Source organism: Eumetopias jubatus, unplaced genomic scaffold (assembly GCF_037043125.1).
Source record: "Eumetopias jubatus isolate StellerSeaLion01/CBP00866 unplaced genomic scaffold, mEumJub1_p1.0 scaffold_2, whole genome shotgun sequence".
Taxonomy (NCBI): Eukaryota; Metazoa; Chordata; class Mammalia; order Carnivora; family Otariidae; genus Eumetopias; species Eumetopias jubatus.
Genome location: NW_028274808.1, coordinates 36,487,900 through 36,513,511, shown reverse-complemented (window position 1 = coordinate 36,513,511; position 25,612 = coordinate 36,487,900). Strand labels below are relative to the sequence as shown.

General features: G+C 36.3%; 1 protein-coding gene across 1 annotated transcript in view; it reads right to left on the bottom strand.

Annotated features, from left to right (window-relative positions):
* ADAM2 (ADAM metallopeptidase domain 2) overlaps positions 1 to 25,612 on the bottom strand; it is a 178,714-nt gene that overhangs the window by 74,905 nt on the left and 78,197 nt on the right. Inside the window, exons 11-12 of the mRNA XM_088021406.1 lie at positions 21,418 to 21,554; positions 5,017 to 5,197 (exon numbers count right to left, since the gene is read on the bottom strand). Of these exons, the coding sequence (XP_087877532.1) occupies positions 5,017 to 5,197; positions 21,418 to 21,554 (318 nt within the window). The remainder of the gene's footprint in view (positions 1 to 5,016; positions 5,198 to 21,417; positions 21,555 to 25,612) is intronic.

The following is a 25,612-nucleotide window of genomic DNA, read 5'->3' as shown; positions in this document are numbered from 1 at the left end:
CAGAAAGGGTTTCTCCAATAACTTCCATGCTTTTTTCAAGCCCAGCTAGTATCTTTAAAATCATCATTCTGAACTCTAGTTCGTACTATGTCTGTATTGAGTAAGTCCCTGGCAGTCGGTACTGCCTCTCATTCTTTTTGTTGAGGTGATTTTTTTCTGTCTTGTCATTTTGTCCAGAGAATAGATGAATGAGAGAACAAAATGCTAACAGGGTAACAATGTTCCCCCAAAATATACTCTAAACAAATCAGAATAGACCTGAAACCAGGGGAAAAGAAAGGGAAAGAAAGAAAAAAGAAAAAAAAATAAAAACAAACAAAAAGTTAAAAACAAACAAAAACAGAATAAAACAAAAATAAAACAGAATATTATCTAATATGATCAGGCTGGTACATAGATCAGTGCCACACACTATATTTTGGGTGTATTTTCGTCTGTTAGCAGAAAGTGCCCCCCAAAATTTTAAGAAAGAAAAACTTATATATGTACAAAAATAAGGGTAAATATGATGAAGGGATGGAATATGAATGTAAAGATGAAAATTATAAAAAATTTTATAAAAGGAATTGATAAGATGAGAAGTTGTTTGAAAAAAGAAGAGGATTTTTAAAAAAAAGGGAGAGAATGTGATCAGGCAGGTGACTAGAACAAAGCCATACACTAGAGATTTAGGGTATATTTTGATCTGTTAGAAGGAACTGTATCTCAAAATTTTAAAGAGAGAACAACTTATAGATATATGCCAAAAATAAGGGTAACTACTATGAAAGGTTAGAATATGACTCTAAAAATGAAAACTAAAAATGTTTTTTAAAAAAGGGATTGATAAAAGGAATGAGATCTTGCCACTTGCAACAACATGGATGGAAGTGGAGGGTGTTATGCTGAGTGAAATAAGTCAATCAGAGAAAGACATGTATCATATGACCTCACTGATATGAGGAATTCTTAATCTCAGGAAACAAACTGAGGTTTGCTGGAGTCGGGGAGGGGTGGGAGGGATGGGGTGGCTGGGTGATAGACATTGGGGAGGGTATGTGCTATGGTGAGCACTGTGAATTGTGCAAGACTGTTGAATCACAGATCTGTACCTCTGAAACAAATAATGCAATTTATGTTAAGAAGAAAAAAAGGATTGATCAGATGTTGGTTGAAAAAGGGAAAAAGAAAAATTAAAAAAAAAAGCAGTTTAAAAAAAATTAACTTTGAAAGACTAAAGAATCATTGTTAAAAAAGCCATGAATTCTATATGCAGTATTCCTCTAGCGCTGGAGTTCTACCATTCTCATTGATCCAGTAAATTTTGTCTTGGCTGGCTGTTCTTGCTGATCTTTTGGGAGAGGGACCTGTTGCCATGGTTCCCAAATGTCTTTGCCGGAGGTGGAATTGCCCCACCCTTGTGGGTCTGGGCTAAGTAATCTGCTCAGGTTTGCTCTCAGGAGCTTTTGTTCCCTGCAAGCTTTCTGTACAGCTTTGGAGGAGAAGAGGGAAAATGGTGGCCTCCCAATCTCTGCCTCAGAAGAGCCAGGAACTCAGGGCCCCACTCCTCGGTGTGTTCCCAGAGAAAAGCAATCACTCCTGTCTTCCCGGTTTCTGGCTGCACTCCATGCTCACCTGGCCTGTGACTGAGAGTTTCTATCTCTGGCACACGACCCTATGTGGAGTCTCCAAACCCAGCAGATTCCTGTGTTTCGCTCCTGCTCCACTCCTCCCAGGGGAGGAAGGGAAGTCTCCCCCGATCTGCGCTTGTTGGGTCCCTGATGGAAGATCAGTGGCCCGACTGTGCCACAGATAACAGTTTATGGCAACCCTGAGCTGAGAGCCCACACCTCTGCTCTGTCTCTGAAGCTGGCTTTCCTGCTCCGATACCTGGGAGCTCTGCCGCACTCATCACCCCCAGTCTTTCTGTGACCCCGAGGGTCCTGAGACCACACTGTCTCATGACGGTTCCACCCCCTGCTTAGCCACTGGAGTGACGTCCCTCAGCGGAGCCGACTTCTAAAAGTTCCAATTTTGTGCTCTGCTGCTCTATCATTTGTCAGAAGCAGCAGACAGAGGCCCCCTCCCCTGCTGTCTAACCTCCCTAATATCACCTCGGATTCACTTCTCTGCATGTCCTACCTTTCAGAAAGTGGTTGCTTTTCTGTTCAGAGAGTTGTTGCTATTCTTTTCTTCGATCTCCTGTCAAGTTCATAGTTGTTCAGAATGTTTGATCCTTATCCAGTTCATTCCTGAGACCAGACGAAATCCAGGTTTCCTACTCCTCTGCCATCTTGCTCCACCAAGTTTAGTTAATATTTTAAGACCACTGTTGAGACACATTGCTCAGAATAGAAGAATCTTTTCAAAATATTACTGCTCATTGACAATGCACCTGGTCACCCAAGAGGTCTGATAGAGATGTACAATGAGATTAATGTTGTTTTTATGATTGGTAACACAACATCCCTTCTGCAGTCCATTGATCAAGAAGTAACTTCAACTTACATTTCATAAGGTTATAATTGCAATACATAGTGATTTCTCTAATGGACCTGAGCAAAAAATGTTGAAACTTTGTGGAAAGGACTCACCATACCAGGTACCATGAAAAGCATTTAGAAAGCATTAACAGAAATTTGTAACAAGTTGATTCCAACCCTCATGAATAACTTTGAGGGGGTAAAGGCTTCAGTGGAGGAAGTAACCATAGAGGTGGTGGAAATACCAAGAAAACTAGAATTGGAAGTGAAGCCTGAAGATGTGACTGGATCACTGAAATCTCATGATAAAACCTTAACAGTTGAGGAGTTGCTGCAGATGGATAAGCAAAGAAAGTGGTTTCTTGAGATGGAATCTACTCCCACTGAAGACGTTGTGAAGATTGTTCAAATGACAAAAGATTTAGAATATTACATAAACAGGAAAGAATATCCAGTGGAAAAAAAGAGAGGCTCTTCAACAAATGGTGTTGGGAAAATTGGACAGCTACATGCAGAAGAATGAAACTGGACCATTTCCTTATACCACACACAAAAATAGGTTCAAAATGGAAGAAAGACCTAAATGTGATACAGGAATACATCAAAATCCTTGAAGAGAACACAGGCAGCAACCTCTTCAACCTCAGCCACAGCAACTTCTTCCTAGAAACATCGCCAAAGGCAAAGGAAGCAAGGGCAAAAATGAACTATTGGGACTTCATCAAGATAAAAAACTTTTGCACAGCAAAGAAACAGTCCACAAAACCAAAAGACAACTGACAGAATGGGAGAAGATATTTGCAAATGACATATCAAATAAAGGGCTAGTATTCAAAATCTATAAAGAACTTATGAAACTCAATGCCCAGAGAACAAATAATTCAATCAAGAAATGGGCAGAAGACATGAACAGACATTTCTGCAAAGAAGACATCCAAATGGTCAACAGACACATGAAAAAGTGCTCAACATCACTCAGCATCAGGGAAATACAAATCAAAACCTCAATGAGATACCACCTCACGCCAGTCAGAATGGCTAAAATTAACAAGTCAGGAAATGGCAGATGTTGGCAAGGATGCAGAGAAAAGGGAACCCTCCGACACTGTTGGTGGGAATGCAAGTTGGTGCAGCCACTCTGGAAAACAGTATGGAGATTCCTCAAAGAGTTGAAAATAGAGCTACCTTATGACCCAGCAATTGCACTACTGGGTATTTACCCCAAAGATACAAATGTAGTGATCCAAAGGGGCACATGCACCCTGATATTTATAGCAATAATGTCCACAATAGCCATACTATGGAAAGAGCCTAGATGTCCATCAACAGATGAATGGATAAAGAAGAAGTGGTATATATATATACAATGGAATATTATGCAGCCATCAAAAAAAAATGAAATCTTGCCATCTGCAATGATGTGGATGGAACTAGAGGGTATTTTGCTAAGCGAAATAAGTCAAACAGAGAAAGACAAGTGTCATATGATCTTACTGATATGAGGAATTTGAGCAACAAAACAGGATCATAGGGGAAGGGAGGAAAAAATGAAACAAGACAAAACCAGAGAGGGAGATAAACCATAAGAGATTCTTAATCTCAGGAAACAAACTGAGGGTTGCTGGAGTGGAGGTGGGTGGGATTGATAGGGTGGCTGGCTGACGGACATTGGGGAAGGTATGGGCTATGGTGAGTACTGTGAATTGTGTAAGACTGATGAAGCACAGACCTGTACCCCTGAAACAAATAACACATTATATGTTAATAAAAAATAATAAAAAAGAATATTACATAAATTTAATTGATTAAACAGCAGCAGGGTTTGAGAGGATTGACTCCAATTTGAAAGAAATTCTACTGTGAGTAAAACATCATCAAACACCATCACATGCTTACAGAGAAACTGTTCTTGAAAGAGTCAATCAATGAAGGAAACTTCATTGTTGTCTTATTTTAGAAATTGCCACAGCCACCCCAACCTTCAACAATCACCAGCCTGATCAGTCAGCAGCCATCAGCATTAAAGCAAGGTTATGACTTGCTGAAAGCTCATATGATCATTAGAATTTTTTAAGGAAAAAAAAAAGAAATGTATCAGCAAGTGTATTTACCAAAAAAAAAGTATTTTTTAATTAAGATACGAACCTCCTTTTTTAGACATAATTCTATTTCACACTTACTTGACTTGGGATAGTATAAACATATAACTTTTATATGCACCAGGAGACCAAAATTTATTGTGATATTCACTTTAATGTGGTGGCCAGGAACCAAACCCACAATATCTCTGAGGTATGCCTGTATTCAGGAAGAACACACTCAAGCGGGAAAGTAAAACCTAGGATGACTCAGAGAATTAATGACCTTGAAAATCACCTGTTTGGATAATCTACAAACCACTGAATCCATATACTGATATATAAATGCATTCATCAGCTTATTACAATATAAAAGTGATTTTGATGTATTAGGGAAAATCCAGCATTATACTATAAAAATTTGTTTCTAATTTTTCATGTAATTCTGCTATATATTCTTCCAAATTGGTACTAACCTCTGCACTTCCACAGTCACATTGTTCTCCTTGTTCCACTTGTCCATTACCACAAGCCGCAGCTTTGTATGATGGATCTAAGTGTGGCTGATTTTGAAGACATTGGGACTTTGGCTTTGAAATAAATTGTGCAAAATCCTCCATGCTACAGTTACTAAAGATCTTCACACCACTGGAATGACTAAACACATATCAAACTTCAAATTTTTATCTAAGTATTGCATCATAAATTGCCTAGACTGGGAATAAAGCTATTTAATAGCATTCCGCAAGAGTCAAATGCTCAATTTTGTTAGTGTCAAACTTTCATTTTCTGTACAAAGGAAATCAACTGTGCAAGACCTTATTTTACATATTTTAGTTAGAATTAATACAATTTTATTGTTTCTTATATTACACTCACTCATGACATTATTTTCTCTTATAGCTCCTACCTCACAAAGTACTCCATCTGTTTCATTTGTTGCTTCTTTTTCTTTTCATGACTCCTAAATATTATAATAGCCTGTATTAACAAAAGAGATTGGGCTTTTTGCTTCTTTTATATATATTTATTCATAGGTAATCTTATTCAGTACTGCATTTTGGATAACACCTATACCTGACAGCTCAGATAGCTGTTTCTCTAACTTAAATATATTGTCTAAACTCGAGTCCAGTATCCAATTCTTTATTCAAACAGAGATAACATTTCTAAGCACACATCTAAAATACTACTCTTTTAAATTTACTACTCTTTATTATTTATTTATTATTTATTTTAAATTACTACTCTTTATTCTTTTAGTGACATTTTTCTTTAAAATATTTATTAACAACTGAAATATTATTTTTTTGCTCTTACCTTCTCTTAAGAGTTTTTAGTTCTGAGAGAAAAGGCATTCCAATCCCTTTCTTCTCTAGCACAGAGTACAGATCTCATGATTTTTTATTTTTAAATAAATGAGTCTATGTGGAAACCATCTGTAGTAAATAGTACATTCTTTAGTTTCTGTTACATTATGACTTTTGTTATTCTGAATAGTATTAACATGTGAAAAGATTATATTCATAAAGTTTATAATTTGATGGAAGATATAGCTAATGTGAAGTTGTTGGATTTTAAGGCAATAGACTCAAATCATAGTCCTTTGGGTTAGGACAGGGAAATGTTATTTACATGAGAATCATGAACAAATTGGGGATTTTTTTTAATGAATTACCAATTTTTTTTGGAGGTCACATCCTAATTGAACATACTCCAGTTATAATAACCACAAATAATGGATTTATTGTTACATTGCAAATAATTCAGATGATTTCTATCTAAATACCCAAAACCAAAAGATGAAAAAGTGATATAGCATTATATTATTTAAAACTAGGCAATGCAAGATATGTTTATAATGTGTAATTGGTTTATAGGGGATACACTTCCTAGTAGTAAAATTAATGTTGTCATTGAAAAAAAGTATCAATCATAATTATATCCAACTAAAGAATTTATTTGCAGCTTGAATCTTTGCAAACATTTGTTGGACATTCCCATTCTCTCATTTTTCCTTGATAATAGAACTTCTGATTTTCAGTTGAATACAGGACTTGTACAATCATTACATTTCTTGGCCTTTTGTAAAGTTAGGTGTATACATGTATAAAGGTCAGATAATTGGTCTAAAACAAAACCATATGTTTAAATTCTAGAAAGTAATGTGGGCAGCCATGTTTTCATTCTATTCGTGACTCTAATTTTGGTTAAATGTTATAATTAAAGCTTCCATCATGAGCTATGAGTTGATCTTGGATAAGAAAGCCACTGTGTAGAAATTAATGTGAAATTATACAGCGAAATGCCATGCAATTAATAGAATGCTAATTGCCCAAAATAAAATGAACTTTTATTTAAGCCATTATTACTTTAGGATTTCTGTAACTTGGACTCAAATCTAAATACAAATGCCATCCCAATAAATACAGATCTCAATCAGGATGTTGCTGTTTTAAGCACATTTCAAACACTCATTTTCTCACCACTTACCACAAAATTGCAAAGCATTGACAGCAGGATGCAGTGTTCTCATTACAGTGAGGTACGGAATACTAGGATAGATCATCTTTTGCTTAATCCATAAACAAAACATGAGTCCAATATCTGCATGTTTTTTAGAAGAAGCAACACTCAGAAATAAGATGAATAAAACCTTTGTTCAAATATACCTCTGGAGAAGTTATTAGAGCATTTCAATTACTAACTGAAAAAGAAATACAACACTTCAACACATACTCTCTCTGTGAAGTTTGCACAGCAGGGAGATAATCAGGCAAAAATGGGAAACAAAAGGATAAAAACAGTTACTATTATTAAATAAGTCACAATGAACTTCAAGATATGTACATCTAAAACAATAAATATTAAATCAGAAATTAATAACGAAAAGGCATCTAGATGATCCACAAATATTTGAAAATCAATTGACATACTTCTAAACCAACCCACTAGATAAAAAAAGAATCACAAAGAAAATGAAAATATTTTAACCAAATAAAAAATACAAAATATCAAAATGTATGGTATATAATTGAAGCTGCAGTTAGAGGGAAACGTATAGCTTTAAAGGGCTTAAACAAAAAGAAAAAAGGTTTAAAATTAAATATTTGCATTTTCACATTAAAAATCTAGGGGAAAAAATAGTTTACCCTAAACTATGCGTAAAATTAAGAAAACAAACTGGACAAGTGATGAGAGCCAATAAAATTAAATACAGTCTTTAAAAAAATCAATTAATTTGATAAAACCCAAGTCAGAATGATTAAGAAAAAAAGAGAGAAAACACAAATTATATCAGAGATAAAAGAAGTAATATCACTAGAGATTCCAGTGACTTTTAAAGAAAAATAAATGGAATTTAGGCTTGGGAAGATGGCAGAGTAGGAGGACCCTAAGCTTACTTCATCCCATGTTTACAAATAGACATCACTCTCATCCCATTAATAAACAAGAGAGTGATCCAAAGACTGGCCGAATAAACCCCGTGACTAAATGTAGAGAAGAAGCTACATCAGAGAGATTAGGAAGAGCACAAATGGTGATCAGGAGCTGCCCACAGGAAAAGGGAAGCTGCCAGCTCTGAGAAGGGAAAGGACCAGGGGTCCCACATGGGGGGTGGGGGGGAGTGAATCCCCATAACATCTGCTTTGAAAACCAGAGAGGTTGAATTCCATGGGTTTGTATAACCAGCAGAACTTGGAGCCTGGAACTTCAAAAGTCAGCTGACTCAGCACTGGGTGAGCCAGGAGGGTGAGTAATAGATGGGTCCTCAACCTTAAAGAGATAGCAGCTCTCAGAGAGAGAGCACAGAAGTGACTGCACAACAGAGAGGCAAATGAGAGGGAGATCAGTTTATACTAATTTCAGAGTGTGATGGGGGACTTCTCCAGCAACAAAGGATTTGGCAGTTGCCATTTTCCTCTCTTGCAATCTAGCATAAACATAGAGGCACCCGTGGGAGATGGCACGGCGCTGATACACGCTACCTAACTTGCTAGCAGTGTTCCCTGTCCACAAGTTCTTCTGAGGAACCACACAGTCCAAGCCTGCTGGCCTCAGCCCTGGGCTCAGTGCAAGTTTCGTTAACTCCACACATGCCCCATGCAGCTGCCTCAAGAATATAGCCACACAAACACATGCCATGCTGGGTGGCCACCACACTATAAGGAACCTGGCCTATGACTAGCAGCTCAGTGCAAATTTTGCTAACACCACTGCCCCACCCTTGAGACCTCTTGCAGTCACATCCCCTCAGAGCCAGTCTGCCTGGGTCCCCTTAACACCACAGAGAGCAAGCACAGCCCACAACAGGCAGAGAGCCAATGCAGACATCTGGAGTGAAAGAAAAAGCAACTCAAACACAACAGCATGATGCAAGCAACACACATAAGAGACTCCCTTGAAGTGCCAGGTTCTGGTGATCAGGGGACACTGCACTGCAGGGCACTACAGGACCTCTTCTTCATAAAGCCACTACTTTCAAGAGCAGAAGATGTAACTGACTTTCCTAACATACAGAAATAGACACAGAGAGGTAGACAAAATGAGGAGACAGAGAGATATGTCCCAAATGAAAAACATGACAAAATCATAGCAGGAGATCTAAGTGAAACAGAAATAAATAATATGTCTGATAGAAAATTTAAAATAATGATCATACAAGGATACACTGGACTTCAGAAGAAAGTGGAGGATATCATTAAAAGCCTTGACAAAGAGATATAAAATATCAAAAATGAAGAACTTAATAAATGAAGTTAAAAATACAACAGATGGAATAAACAGAAGACTACAGGAAGCAGAGGAATGTATCAGTGACCTGGAGTATAGAGTAATGGAAAGCAAGCAAGCTGAACATGTGAGAGACAAATACTGCATAGTGAGAATAGACTCAGAGAACTCAAAGACTCCATCAAGCATAATTACATTTATACTATAAGGACTAAAGAAGGAGAAGAGAGAGAAAGGGGAGGGAGGTGCAGAAAATGTATTTGAAGAAGTAATAGCTGAAAACTTCACAAATCTGGGGAGGGAAACAGAGACCCAGATTCAGAAAGCAGAGTTCCAAAAGAGGTCCACACCAAGACACATGTTAATTAAAATGGTAAATTAAAAAAAAAAAGAGTGATAAATAATTGTAAAGGTGGCAAGAGAAAAGAAGACAGTTACATACAAAGGACACTTCATAAGGCTATCAGGCTTATTTTTCAGCAGAAACTTTGCAGGCCAGAAGAGAATGACACAATATATTCAACATGCTGAAAGGGAAAAATCAGCAGCCAAGAATACTCTATCTGGCAAGGCTATCATTCAGAATAGAAGGAGAGATAAAGTCCGGGAGAAAAAAAAGATGGTGGGGTAGCAGGGGACCCTATTCCAACTGGCCCCCTGAATTGAGCTGGATATCTACCAGACCACTCTGAACACCCATAACATCAGCCTGAAATGTAAGAAGATAGATCTGGATCTCTACAAACAAAATATCGCAGGTGGTTGGTTTCAAGGTATGAAGCAGGGAACCTTGATTCTGTGGGCAGATATTGGAAGATAAATGGAAGGGTGAGGGAGACCTCAGGATCCTGCACCACTGGTGAGCAAAAGCCTCCCGCGCTGGGGATGGGGCACAGACTTGCAGACCGGTAGAGACAAGGAAAGGACTTTAGGACAGCTCCCCCCCCCGCCACTGAAACCCGGAGCGGCATGGCCGCGGGTGTAAACTGAGGGCGGCTGGTGGTTTTAGAAGCACAAAGCTGAAAAAAGATGAGCCCTGACCTGGAGGCTAGGACGGGGAGCACTGCTGAAGGGCGCACAACCGAGGACACTGCAGTTTATAGCAACACAGACAGAAATGGAGATAGTGTGACCTGAAGAGCTCACTGAAGAACAGACTGTGATCTCTCTGTTCTGAGGAAGAGGGTTGGAAAGTCTCTTCTGTTCTGACTCTCAGAAGAGAGGCGGAAAGCTGCCAGAGAACAAAAGCCCCCCCAAAAAAGTTTTCACTGACCCCCCCCCACAGGGGGTAGGGCAACTCTGCCCAAACAGGGTTACCTGAGTAACAGCGTGTCAGGCCCCTCGCCCAGAAGACAGGCTGGGAGAACAAGAGGCTGACATCCTTAAGGTCCCTATAAAACAGATGCATCTTCCTTGGGTTATGGTCAATAACTTGGACTCTGTACATTCCCTGAAACACCCCTCAACAGAATGACTAAGAAGAAGAACCCCAAAATAGGAAAGACTCAGACACTGTGACTTCTGCCACAGATTTACAAATGGATACAGATATAACCAAGATGTCAGAAATGGACTTCAGGGTAACAGTTATGAAGATGACAGCTAGAATGGAGAAATCGATTAATGGCAACATAGAGTCTCTAAGGGCAGAAATGAAAGCTGAACTGGCAGAACTTAAAAATGCTATCAATGAGATCCTAAGTTGGGGGCATCACGTTGACTGATTTCAAGCTATATTAGAAAGCAGTGATCACCAAGGCAGCATGGTACTGGCACAAAAACAGAAATATAGATCAATGGAACAGAATAAAGAGCCCAGATATGGACCCTCAACTCTATGGTCAAATAATCTTCAACAAAGCAGGAAAAATATGCAATGGAAAAAACACAGTCTCTTCAATAAATGGTGCTGGGAAAATTGGACAGCTACAGGCAGAAGAATGAAACTTGACCATTCTCTAATACCATACACAAAGATAAACTCAAAACGGATGAAAGACCTCAATGTGAGACAGGAATCCATCAAAATCTTAGAGGAGAACATAGGCAGTAACCTCTTTGACATCGGCCACAGTAACTTCTTTCAATATACATCTCCAAAGGTAGGTGAAACAAAAGTGAAAGTGAACTTTTGGGACTTCATCAAAATAAAATCTTCTGTATAGCAAAGGAAACAGTCAACAAAACAAAGAGGCAACCCACAGAATGGGAGAAGATATTTGCAAATGACACTACAGACAAAGGTCTGATTTCCAAGATCTATAAAGAACTTCTCAAACTCAACACCCAAAAAACAAATAATCAAGTCAAAAAATGGGCAGAAGACATGAACAGACACATCTCCAAAGAAGACATACAAATGGCTAACAGACACATGAATAAATGTTCATCATCATTAACCATCAGGGAAATTTAAATCAAAACCACACTGAGATACCACCTTACACCAGTTAGAACGGCAAAAAATGACAGGGCAAGAAACAACAAATTTTGGAGGTGTTGTGGAGAAAGGGGAACCCTCTTGCACTGTTGGTGGGAATGCAAGGTGGTATAGCCACTTTGGAAAACAGTAGGGAGGTGCTTCAAAAAATTAAAAATAGAGGTACCCTATGACCCAGCAATTGTACTCCTGGCTATTTACCCCAAAGACACAGATGTAGTGAAAAGAAGGGCCATATGCACCCCAATGTTCATAACAGCAATGTCCGCAAAAGCCAAACTGTGGAAAGAGCCAAGATGCCCTTCAACAGATGAGTGGATAAAGAAGATGTGGTCCATATATACAATGGAATATTACTCAGCCATCAGGAATGTTGCATATCCAACTTTTACATCAACATGGATGGGACTGGAGGAGATTATGCTATATGAAAGAAGCCAAGGAGAGAAAGTCAATTAGCATATGGTTTCACTTATCTGTGGAACATAAGGAATAGCATGGAGGACATTAGGAGAAGAAAGGGAAAAATGAAAGTGGGGGGGGAATCGGAGGGAGAGATGAACCATGAGAGACTATGGACTCTGAGAAACAAACTGAGGGTTTTAGAGGGGAGGGGGTAGGGGGATGGGTTAGCCCGGTGATGGGTATTAAGGAGGGCACGTACTGCATGGAACACTGTTATATGAAAACAATTAATCATGGAACACTACATCAAAACTAATGATGTACTGTATGGTGTCTAACATAATGTAATAAAATAAAATAAAATGTTAAAAAAAGGAAGGAGATATAAAGCATTTGCCAGACAAACAAAAGTTAAAAGAATTAATGACCACTAAACCAGCCCTACAAGAAATTGGAAAGGAGACTATGTGAGTGGAAAACAAAAATCATAAGTAAAAGTAAGAAAATAGGAAGAATAAAAGCGCCCCCAAAAATGAATTATACCTGTAAAGATCAGTCAAGAGAAGCAGAAAGTAAAAAGCTGTGAAGTATGACACCAAATACCTAAACATGGAAGGGAGAGGAGTAAGAATGAGTTAAAAATTAGGTGACTATCAGTTTAATATAGACTGCTATATGGAGAAGATGTTCTGTATAAATTGAACAATAACCAAAAATAAAAAAAAAAGGTTTTCCTTACTTGGATTCATCACTAAAGAAAACCAGCAAAACATGACCAAGAGAAAGAGAAAAAAGGATCAGAGAAAATCTACAAAAACAATGAGAAAACAAATAACAAAATGGCAATAAATACATATCTGTCAATATTATTTTGAATGTAAATGAACTAAATGCTCCAATCAACACACATAAAGTGACAGAATATATAAAAAAGACCTATCTATATGCTACTTACAAGAGACTCATTTCAGACCTACAGACACCTGTAGATTAAAAGTGAAGGGATGTGAAATAACAGCTATTGGCAAGGATGTGGAGAAAGGGGAACCCTCCTGCACTGTTGGTAAGAATGCAAACAGATACAGTCACTCTGTAAAACAGGTTCCTCAAAAAGTTAAAAATAGAACTACCCTATGATAAAGCAATTGCACTAGGTATTTACACAAAGAATACAAAAATACTAATTTAAAGGTATACATGTACCCCAATGTTTATAGCAGTATTATCTACAATACCCAAACTATAGAACCAGCCCAAGTGTCCACTGACTGAAGAATGGATAAAGAAGAATGGATATATAATTCCATTATATATCTAATGGAATATTACTCAGCCATAAAAAATAATGAAATCTTGCCATTTCCAACAACAAGGATGGAGCTAGAAAGTATAATTCTAAGCCATATAAGTCAGTCAGAGAAGACAAATACTATGTGATTTCACTCATATGTGAAATTTAAGAAACAAAACAAAGGAGCAGAGGAAAATTAAAGAGAGGCAAACCAAGAAAATGTTCTTAATTATAGAGAACAAACTGATGGTTACCAGAGGGAAGGTGGGTGGGGGAATGGGTTATACAGTTGATGAGAACTAAGGAATATACTTGTGATAAGCACCGGGTGCTGTATGTAAGTGTTGAATCACTACATTGTATGCCTGAAACTAAAAATAAATAAATACACACATAAATAAATATAAAATAAAATAAAAAGAGGGTATTGAGAAATATTATCATGCAAATGGATGTCAAAAGAAAGCTGGAGTAGCAATACTTATATCAGACAACATAGACTTTAAAACAAAATCTGTAAAAAGACACAAATTATGTTATATAATTATAAAAGGAATAATCCAATAAGATAGAACAATTATAAATATTTATGCACCCAATAAGGGAGCATCCAAATACATAAATCAGTTCATAACAAACATAAAGGAACTAATCAATGGTAACACAATAATAGTAGGGGACTTTAACATTCCACTTACATCTATGAGTAGATCATCCAAACAGAAAATCAACTAGAAAACAGTGGCCTTGAATGACACATTGGACCAGATCATTTTAATAGACATATTCAGAATGTTCCACCCTAAAACAGCAGAACACACATTCTTTTCTGGTGCACACAGAACATTCTCCAGAATACATTACATATTAGCCCACAAAACATGCCTCAACAAATTCTAAAAGATCGGAGTCATACCATGCATCTTTTCTGGCCACAATACCATGAAAGTAGAAATCAACCACAAGAAAAAATCTAGAAAGAATACAAATACATGCAAGTTAAATAACATATTAAGCAGTGAATGGGTCAATCAAGAAATCAAAGAAGAAATCAGAAAGTACATGGAAAAGAACAAAAATGAAAACACAGTGATCCAAAACCTTTAGAATATAGCAAAAGCAGTTCTAAGGGTGGAGTATATAGCAATACAGGCCTACCTTAAGAAACAAGAAAAATCTCTAATAAACAACCTAACCTTACACCTAATGAAGGTAGAAAAAGGAGAAGAAATGAAAGTCCAAACCAGCAGAAGAAAGGAAATAATAAAGATCAGAACAGTAATAAATGATATAGAAACTAAAAAACAAACAAACAAACAAACAAAAAACAGATCAATGAAACCAGGATCTGGTTCTTTGAAAAGATCTGCAAAATTGATAAATCTCTAGCCAAACTCATTTAAAAAAAAGACTCAAATAGACACAATCGCAAATGACAGAAGAAATAACAACCAACACCAGAGAAATACAATTGTAAGACAATATTATGAAAAGCAATATAATTGTAAGAGAATATTATAAAAAGCTATATGCTAACACATTAGGCAACCCAGAAACATGGATAAATTCCTAGAAAAATATAAACAACCAAAACTGAAATAGGAAGAAGTAGAAAACTTGAACAGAGGAATAACCAGGAAGGAGATCAAATCAGTAATTGAAAAACTTTCAACAAACAAAAGCCCAGGGCCAGATGGCTTCACAGGCAAATTCTACCAAACATTGAAAGAGTTAACATTCTTCTCAAACAATTTCAGAAAAATAGAAAATGAAAGAAAACTTCCAAATTCATTCTATGAGGCCAGCATTACCCTGATACCAAAATCGGATAAAGACTCCAGTAAAAAAGAGAAATACATGCCAATATCAAAGAAGAAAATGGATGGAGAAATTCCTCAATAAAATGCTAGCAAATTGAATCTAACAGTATATTTAAAAAGTCATTCACCACAATCAAGTGGGATTTATTCCTGGGTTGCAAGGGTGGTCCAATATTTACAAATCAATCAACATCGGTAAGAGAAAGGATAAAAACCTTTTGATCATTTCAGTAGACACAAAAAAAGCATTTGATAAAGTACAACATCCATTTATGATGAAAGCTCTCAACAAAGTAGGGAGAGAGGGAACATACCTCAATATAATAAAGGCCATATATGAAAAACCCACAGTGAATATCATACTCAATGGGGGAAAACTAAGAACTTTCACTTCAAGGTGAAGGATTAGACAAGGATGTCCACTCTCACTACCTTTATTCAACATAGTACTGCAAGTCCTAGCTACAGCAATTAACCAAAAAGAAATAAAAGGTATCCATATTGGTAAAGAAGAAAACTTTCACTATTTGCAGATGGCATGATACTAGATAAGAAAACCTGAAAGACTCCACGAAAAACTACTAAAACTGAAAAAAAGAATGTGCGGTTATAAAACCTATATAGGATATAAAATCAATGTACAAAAATCTGTTGCATTTCTATAATAAGGAAGCTGCAGAAAGAGAAATTAAGGAACCAATCCCATTTACGATTGCACTTTAAATAATTAGATACATAGGAATCAACCTAACCAAAGAGGTGAAAGACCTATACTCTAAAAACTATGGAACATTGATTAAAGAAAATGAAGATGACACAAAGAAATAGACATTCCATGCTCATGGATTAGAAGAATAAATTTTGTTAAAATATACTACCTAAGGCAATCTACACATTTAATGCAATCCCTATCAAAATACCAGCAACACTTTTCACAGAACTAAAATAAACAATCCTAAAATTTCTATGGAACCACAAAAGACCCTGACTAGACAAACAATTCTGAAAAAGAAAAGCAAAGCTGGAGGCATCATCATTCTAGACTTCAAGTTGTATTACAAAGCTGTAGCAATCAAAACAGAATGGCACTGGCAAAAAATAGATATACAGAGCCATAGAACAAAAGGCAAAATCAGAAATAAACCCACAATTATATGGCCAATTAATCTTCAACAAAGCAGGAAAGAATATCCAATGGGACAAAGGCTCTTCTACAAATGGTGTTGGGAAAACTGGACAGTGACATGCAAAAGAACAAACCTGAGTCATTTCCTTACACCATACACAATAATAAACTCAAAATGGATCAAGGACTTGAATGTGAGACTTGAAACCATAAAAATCCCTAAAGAGAACAAAGGCAGAAGTGTCTCTGATATTATCCATAGGAACATTTTTCTAGGTGTCTCTGAGACAAACTAAATAAAAGCAAAAATAAGCTATTGGGACTATTTCAAAATAAAATGTTTCTGCAAAGGAAATGATCAAAAAAACTTTAAGGCAACATACAGAAGATAGGGAGAAGATATTTGTAAATGATGTATCTGATAAAATGTTAGTATCCAAAATATGTAAAGAACTTACAAAACTCAACACCCAAAAAACAAATAATCCAATTAAAAAATGGGCAGAAGACTTGTACAGATATTTCTCTGAAGAAGACATCCAGATGGCCAACAGACCCATGAAAAGATATTACACATCACTCATTATCAGGGAAATGTACATCAAAACCACAGTGAGATATCACCTCATATCTGTCAGAATGGCTAAAATCAAAAACACAAGAAACAAGTTTTGGTGAGAATGTGGAGAAAAGGAAACCTGGTGCACTATCGGTGGGAATGTAAACTGGTGCAGCCACTGAGGAAAATAGTATAAAGCTTCCTCAAAAATTTTAAAATAGAGCTACCCTATGATCCATTAATTGCACTACTGGGTATTTACCCAAAAAATACAAAACACTAACTCAAAGGGATACATGCACCCCTATGTTTATAGCAGCATTATTTACAATATACAGATTATGGAAGCAGGCCAAGTATCTATAAAGATGATGTGGTGTGTAATATATATATATATATACAGTGGAATATTATTTAGCCATAAAAAACAAAATCTTGCCATTTGAAATGACATGGATGGAACTACAGAGTATTATGCTAAGCGAACTAAGTCAGAGAAAGACAAATACCATATGATTTCACTTGTATGTGGAATTTAAGAAACAAATGAGCAAAGGTTAAAAAAAAAAAAGAGAGAGAGAGAAACAGAGACAAACTAAGAACCAAACTCTTAACTATAGAGAACAAACTGATGGTTACCAGAGGGGACGTGTATGGGAGGGATGGGTGAAATAGGTGGTGGGGATTAAGAGTGTACTTGTCATGCTGGGCACTGAGTGATATGTGGAATTGTTGAATCACTGTATTGTACATCTGAAACAATATAATGCTGTATGTTAGCTGTACTGAATACAAAATTTATAGCAAATTAATTAATTTCAAGGAAATATTTTTTTAAATCTCAACTAAATATCCTCATATCTTAAAAATTATTAAACACCTTTCCAGACAGAGAAGTCTAAGTCCATACAGCTTCACTGATGGGTTCTTATCAAATAATTTGTAAAGAATTAATATCAATTTTCCAAATCACTTTCAGGAAATTTTAGGAGGCCAATATCACCCTGATAATGATACCAGTCAAAATAATTACAAGAATAAACAACTAAAGACCAATGTCTTTCATAAATATAGAGGCAAATATTAGGGAAGAAATATCCAGCAACAAGTAGGGCAATACATGAAAAGGATTATTCATCATGTCCAAATGTGGTTCATCCCAGGAAAACAAGTTATTTGAACAATTGAAGATCAATAAAATGTATTTCAACTGAAAAAAGTAAAAACAACAATAACAACACATAATCATCTTGATACATAATGAAATCTATTCATGACAGAAATTTGGACAAAGAATAAAAAAAGAACTTCCTCAATCTGAGTAAAAGCCTCTTTGAAAATCTTTCAGCTAACATATTTAATGGTGAGGGATTAAAGATTTGCTCTTAAATTAGAAGCAAGAAAAATAGCCACACATTCCATTTCTAATGTTGTATTAAAGGTCTTAAACACTGTAGTAAGGCAAAAAATAGGAATTGGAAAAAAATATGAAGATTGACAAAAATGTAAAACTGTATATACAATATATAATTGTACAAGTATAAAATTCTAATAAAGCTAAATTAAAATTCCAGAATTAACTTAATTTAGCAAAACTGTAGGAAAGAAGCTCAATGTAAAGTAATCAATAAAATTTCTATATACTTGCTACAAACAATTGGAAATTTTATAGTCTTATATATAAAGAGGTGCAATTAGAAAGAATAGTAAATGCCAATCTATTTACACCTAATAATTTCCCCAAAGAAAAGAATTGAGGAAACACTGTACTTTGAAGATTTCTAACCGTGATGAGAATAATTCAGGCAACTCAACAAAATAAGCTACTTTCAAAATTGAACAAAGAATATTTGACAATATGTAGGAGGAAGTGGAGGGTCCAAAGAGCTATTAATAGTTCAGGTCTTCTAGCCCTTCCTATCATTTCCTCACCATCATAACCATTATTATCATTGTAATCCGTATCACAAACAACATATCATTATTGTAAAAACTATAATTCAAAGATAAATGTTTAATAGGCAGTGTCCAACATTATTAAGAAGTACATACACTGTCATCTATCTATACTTAGATTAACCAGAAAAATGAAAACAAAACAAAAACACCCCCAAAAAAGGAATGAACATAATTGTAGGAAATTTATTTGGGACATGATACTAGGAAACAGGATTAAAGGAGTAGGAATAGAAAAAGAGAGAATGAGGAAAAGTCAACATAAGTGTGTTTTATTGAGATGACAATTGTGGCTCCATTCTGCTGGGACCACAGAGGAATACAGAATATTTAATGGAATTGTCCTTAGATGGTCAGGAAGCTGGTGTTCCAATAAAGTGGTTGAAGCCTGCCCCTGTGAAGAGGTCATTACCTTTATTTTAAGGCCCCTTTTACATATTTCGCCTAAGGAAGAAGCTGATTGACATTAGTGAATTTTAAAATGTTGACCTGGTCATTGAGTACTTCTTGTGGGACTTGAACTTAAGAGAGATATAAAGATCTGCATACTTTGTGCCCATCTAAATCAATTCTCATGCCTCTTCCACCTAACATATTGAAAGTAGCTATTATTGAAATAAGACAAGGTTCTTTTTCCTCTACAGCCAGTTTTAGGGAACTCCCATGTGGCCATTGATGTGAAGTGATTGAGAAATATTGGTGCAAAAGATATAGGTGACATGGAGCTCTGGGATCCCTGTTCATATTATTTACTTACACTGTGTGGATATTTTTAGTTAGCTACCAGATATGCCATATCGGTCATTAGGTAGATTAATAGGCCCACTTGATCTTTTAATTCTAGAGATCTGAATATACCAAACTAAGATGAAAATAATCAATTTTAGTAACATCATCACTATTTCCTGGATGCATGCTCAACTCTACAAGTGTGCAGTAGCCCACCAAGAGCTTCAAAGAACTCTAGGGACCTGCACTACAAATTTCTTATATTTGTCAGAAATTCCACATGTAACCTAATCTATCATGAATATCTTTACTTTTATTGTATCTTAATGATCATAAGTGCGCCAAAGAACGAACATTTTACATCACAGCATGGACCTGCAGCATCCTCTCTCTATATCATCTCCTGCTAAAGGCATCCCTGTTGTCACCAAATCATAAATTGTTCCAGGTCCATAATTATTTAAAAAGGCTTGCTTTCTATAGCCCCTTCTTTTTTGTTGTTGTTTCAAATTTATATTCAAATTCTAGTCAATTAACATATAGTGTATTGATTTTAGGAGTAAAACTTAGTGATTCATCACTTACATATAATGTCCAGTGCTCAACACAACAAATGCCCTCCTTGATACCCATTACCCATTTAGCCCATCCCCCATCAACCTCCCTTCCAGCAACCCTCAGTTTGTTTTCTCTATAGTTAAAAGTATGTTTTTTGCTTTGCCTCCTTTTATCCCTTGTTCATCTGTTTTATTTCTTAAATTCCACATATGAGTGAAATCATATGATTTTTGTATTTCTCTGATTTATTTCTTTTAGCATAATACACTCTAGCTCCATCCGTGTCATTGCAAATGGCAAGATTTCATTCTTTTTGATGGCTGAATAATATTTCAATTGTGTGTGTGTGTGTGTGTGTGTACATGTACACACACACACACACACATATCCTCTTCTTTATCCATTCATCAGTTGATGGACATTTGGGTTTTTCCATAATTTGGCTATTGTTGATAATGCTGTTCTATAGCCCCTTCTGAGATAACTATTTTCATATGAGTCTCTGCCAAATCAGAGCCTGAGATAAAAATTTGATTGCAAGTATTCTTAAGAAATGATTGTGGAAGCAGAAGTGAAGGAATGGAGAGAATGTGATGTTATCAACTTTGTTGCTGTAGGCAATGGGGCTTGATTTTCTAAGACATATGAGAAGCAGAAAATGGCTGTGAGAAATGTCATTCAGAAAGGCTAAAGGCTAACTCTAGTCATTGAGTGGATGGTGGTTTCCCTAAACCCCCTATTTGGTCCTAATTCTATGAAATCTCACTGTTGTCCTCTAAGAATAATGATGATAACATCCAATTCACTAGGTCTTTGAGGCATGGCAAGGATACTGCAAAAAGGCCTTCTCTAGTAACAGAAAAAGCTGAATAACAGCACCTCTGAAATCACTCCTAATTTACCAAGACTTCAGGTTGAGAGGGCAAAATGAAATTCATGCAGACAAGACCAAACTAATAAATCATTCTTTTATAGTGTTCACAAGCCTGTATTTAGCTTATCAAATCATGCATTAGATTATAAAATCTGACAACTGACTTAGTGATAAGTGTAGAAGTAGATAATATATGACAAAGCAAGTGTGGTATCAGATTACAAGGGAGAGTGAGGTAGATATGCAGCATTGGGCATTGTTGGACACAGCTTATATTTGACCATTAGTAATTATTTTAGCAGCCTGGACTTTTTTAAATTAATTACACCAAACTTATTTTTATATAAACTATGTATATAAAGCATATAAAAGTAGAGCATCTTACATTGCTTCTGGGTTCATTATGCAGACAGTTCCTGAGCACTGGCATTTGTTAACATCATCATAAGCTATTCCCATACTAAGGCTCAGTAACTGAGCTATAATAACTGCAAGCGACTCCAGACTTATGGTTCTGGGGTGCTGGAAAAAAAAGAACACACATGTACACACTCACATTTAGAAGATGACTCATTTACCTGGAAAATAATGTAATTATTAAAAATAGTCACTCAATAAAATTGAATAGAGGCATATATATGCCTTATCTATGTGCCTTAATATATTAACCACAGGTGTGCCATCCATATTGGTCTAACATGTTACAGGTACCATTAACAATATAAGAAAAACATAAAAAGTGAAATTTTACCAAAATGTAAATGCATGGTTCACTTGGTGGCATCAGGGCAAGAACAATATTGCCCCAATAACTTGTTAATTATATATAACAATTATTATAGTCATATTTGTACTCACAAAAGAAAATCTTTAGACACACATATACACACATACAGTGTCAAATTATTAACTGGTTATGTTCATTTATAATTTAATTATTTGGGGATATTTTATGTAAATCTTCCATACCTTAAAAAAATCATAAATAAACCCATTGAATTAAGCTAAATAATGACTGAAATTAAAAATGCTGACTTACCATCATTGTTTAAACTTCATTTTCAAAACTAAAGTACCTTTATAATTTTTCTTTTTGCAAATGTAGGATACTTATTATATCACATTTTAACCATACTAAAACATACACAGTTTAAGAAAAATCCAAAAATCACACTATCCCTTCATATAGATCTAATAGCATTTTGTTGAATATACTTCAAGATTGGTTTCTAGGAATATATTTTGGTATCTTCTGTTTGCCTCTCTCAATCAACCCTGCAGCTCTCTAGCCCAGAAGGTAACACCAATAGATTATATTAAAGTGTTCCTTTACCCTCTGCTTTTAACTTGGTCTATAGAGAGGAACAGGCTAAGAAAAGAGAAGGATATTTATTACCGTCACTGCCAGGGTGCCTATAACTGTCTGAATCCTTGAGTGGAGGCTTCTACTTTCTGTCTGTGACCCTAGTGAAATGACATTGTCCTTTCCTTCAAGTCTGAGTGACAATTGAATTTTTTTTATTACTATCCCTAAAGTAGGGCAAAATTCCTATATCTTGCGTACATATTAACAAATGGTCCCTTTATCAAATTACCAGTTTAATGTACCACCCATTCTCAGAGAGAGAAAGGGAGAGGGAGGAAGAGTAGGAAAGAAATTGAAGGATTCTGAGGATTCTATTAAATTTCAAGAATTTAAATAACTGGATATTATAAATAATAATATAATAATAGCATGTTATATTACTGTAGTTATTTATAAATTTTCTCTTTTTCAGGATAATGTAGAAAAGGTCTAGCAGTTATTCAGTCAATGTATCTCTACAATCATTTCTTTCTTTTCTTTTTTTATGTTATGTTAATCACCATACATTACATCATTAGTTTTTGATGTAATGTTCCATGATTCATTGTTTGCATATAATACCCAGTGCTCCATTCAGTACGTGCCCTCTTTAATACCCATCAACAGGTTAACCCTTCCCCCCCACACCCCTCCCCTTTAGAACCCTCAGTTTGATTCACAGAGTCCATAGTCTCTCATGGTTCCTCTCCCCCTCTGATTTCTGCCCCCCTTCATTTTTCCCTTCCAGCTTTTTTTTTTTTTAACATATAATGTATTATTTGTTTCAGAGGTACAGGTCTTTGATTCAACAGTCTTACGGAATTCACAGCACTCACCATAGCACATACAATCCCCAATGTCTATCACTCAGCCACCCCATCCCTCCCACCCCCCACCACTCCAGCAACCCTCAGTTTGTTTCCTGAGATTAAGAATTCCTCATATCAGTGAGGTCATATGATACATGTTTTTCTCTGACTGACTTATTTCGCTCAGCATAATACCCTCCAGTTCCATCCATGTTCTTGCAAATGGCAAGATTTCATTCCTTTTGATGGCTGCATAATATTCCATTGTATATATATACCACCTCTTCTTTATCTATTCATCTGTCGATGGACATCTTGGCTCTTTCCACAGTTTGGCTATTGTGGACATTGCTGCTATAAACATCAGGGTGCACGTACCCCTTCAGATCTCTACATTTGTATATTTGGAGTAAATACACAGTAGTGCAATTGCTGGATCATATGGTAGCTCTACTTTCAACTTTTTGAGGAACCTCCATACTGTTTTCTGGAGAGGCTGCACCAGCTTGCATTCCAACTAACAGTGTAGGAGGGTTCCTCTTTCTCTTCATCCCCACTGACATCTGTCATTTCCTGACTTATTAATTTTAGCCATCCTGACAAGTGTGAGGTGGTATCTCATTGAGGTTTTAATTTGGATTTCCCTGATGCTGGGTGATGATGAGCACTTTTTCATGCGTCTGTTGTCCATTTGGACGTCTTTGGAAAAATGCCTGTTCATGTCTTCTGCCCATTTCTTGATTGAATCATTTGTTCTATGGGTGTTGAGTTTAATGAGTTCTTTATAGATTTTGGACACAGGCCTTTATCTGATATGTAATTTGCAAATATCTTCTCCCATTCTGTTGGTTGTCTTTTGGTTTTGTGGACTGTTTCTTTTCCTATGCAAAAGCTTTTTATCTTGATAAAGGCCCAATAGTTCATTTTTGCCCTTGCTTCCCTTGCCTTTGGCGATGTTTCTAGGAAGAATTTGCTGTGCCTGAGGTCGAAGAGGTTGCTGCCTGTGTTCTCCTTTAGGATTTTATGGATTCCTGTCTAACATTGAGGTCTTTCAACGATTTTGAACCTATTTTTGTGTGTGGTATAAGGAAATGGTCCAGTTTCATTCTTCTGCATGTGGCTGTCCATTTTCCCAACACTATTTGTTGAAGAGACTCTCTTTTTTCCATTGGACATTCTTTCCTGCTTTGTTGAAGATTGGTTGACCATAGAGTTGAGGGGCTATTTCTGGGCTCTCTATTCTGTTCCATTGATCTACGTGTCTGTTTTTGTGCCAGTTACCATACTGTCTTGATGATGACAGCTTTGTAATAGAGCTTGAAGTCCGGAATTGTGATGCCGCCACCTTTGCTTTTCTTTTTCAACATTCCTCTGTCTAATTGGGATCTTTCCTGGTTCCATACAAGTTTTAGGATTATTTGTTCCATTTCTTTGGAAAAAGTGGATGGTATTTTGATGGGGATTGCATTAAATGTGTAGATTGCTCTAGGTAGCATTGACATCTTCACAATATTTGTTCTTCCAATCCATGAGCATGGAACGTTTTTCCATTTCTTTGTGTCTTCCTCAATTACTTTCATGAGTATTTTATAGCTTTCTGAGGCCAGATTCTTTGCCTCTTTAGTTAGATTTATTCCTAGGTATCTTATGGTTTTGGGTGCAGTTATAAATGGGATCGACTCCTTAATTTCTCTTCTGTCTTGATTGTGGGTGTATAGGAATGCCACTGATTTCTGTGCATTGGTTTTCTATCCTGCCACTTTACTGAATTCCTGTATGAATTCTAGCAGTTTTGGGGTGGAGTCTTTTGGGTTTTCCACATAAAGTATCATATCATCTGCAAACAGTGAGAGTTTGACTTCTTCTTTGCTGATATGGATGCCTTTGATATCTTTTTGTTGTCTGATTGCAGTGGCTAGGGCTTCTAATACTATGTTGAATAGCAGTGGTGATGATAGTGGACATCCCTGCCATGTTCCTGACCTTAGGGGTAAGCTCTCAGTTTTTCCCCATTAAGAATGATATTCTCTGTAGGTTTTTCATAGATGGCTTTTATGATATTGAGGTATGTACCGTCTATCCCTATACTCTGAAGAGTTTTGATCAAGAAAGGATGCTGTACTTTGTCAAATGCTTTTTCTGCATCTATTGAGAGGATCATATGATTCTTTTCTTTCTTTGATTAATGTATTGTTCACATTGATTGATTTGTGGATGTTGAACCAACCTTGCAAACCAGAGATAAATCCAAATTGGTCGTTGTGAATAATCCTTTTAATGTACTGTGGGATCCTATTGGCTAGTATTTTGGTGAGAATTTTTGCATCCATGGTCATCAAGGATATTGGGCTGTAATTCTCCTTTTTGATGGGGTCTTTGTCTGGTTTGGGGATCAAGGTAATGGTGGCCTCGTAAAACGAGTTTGG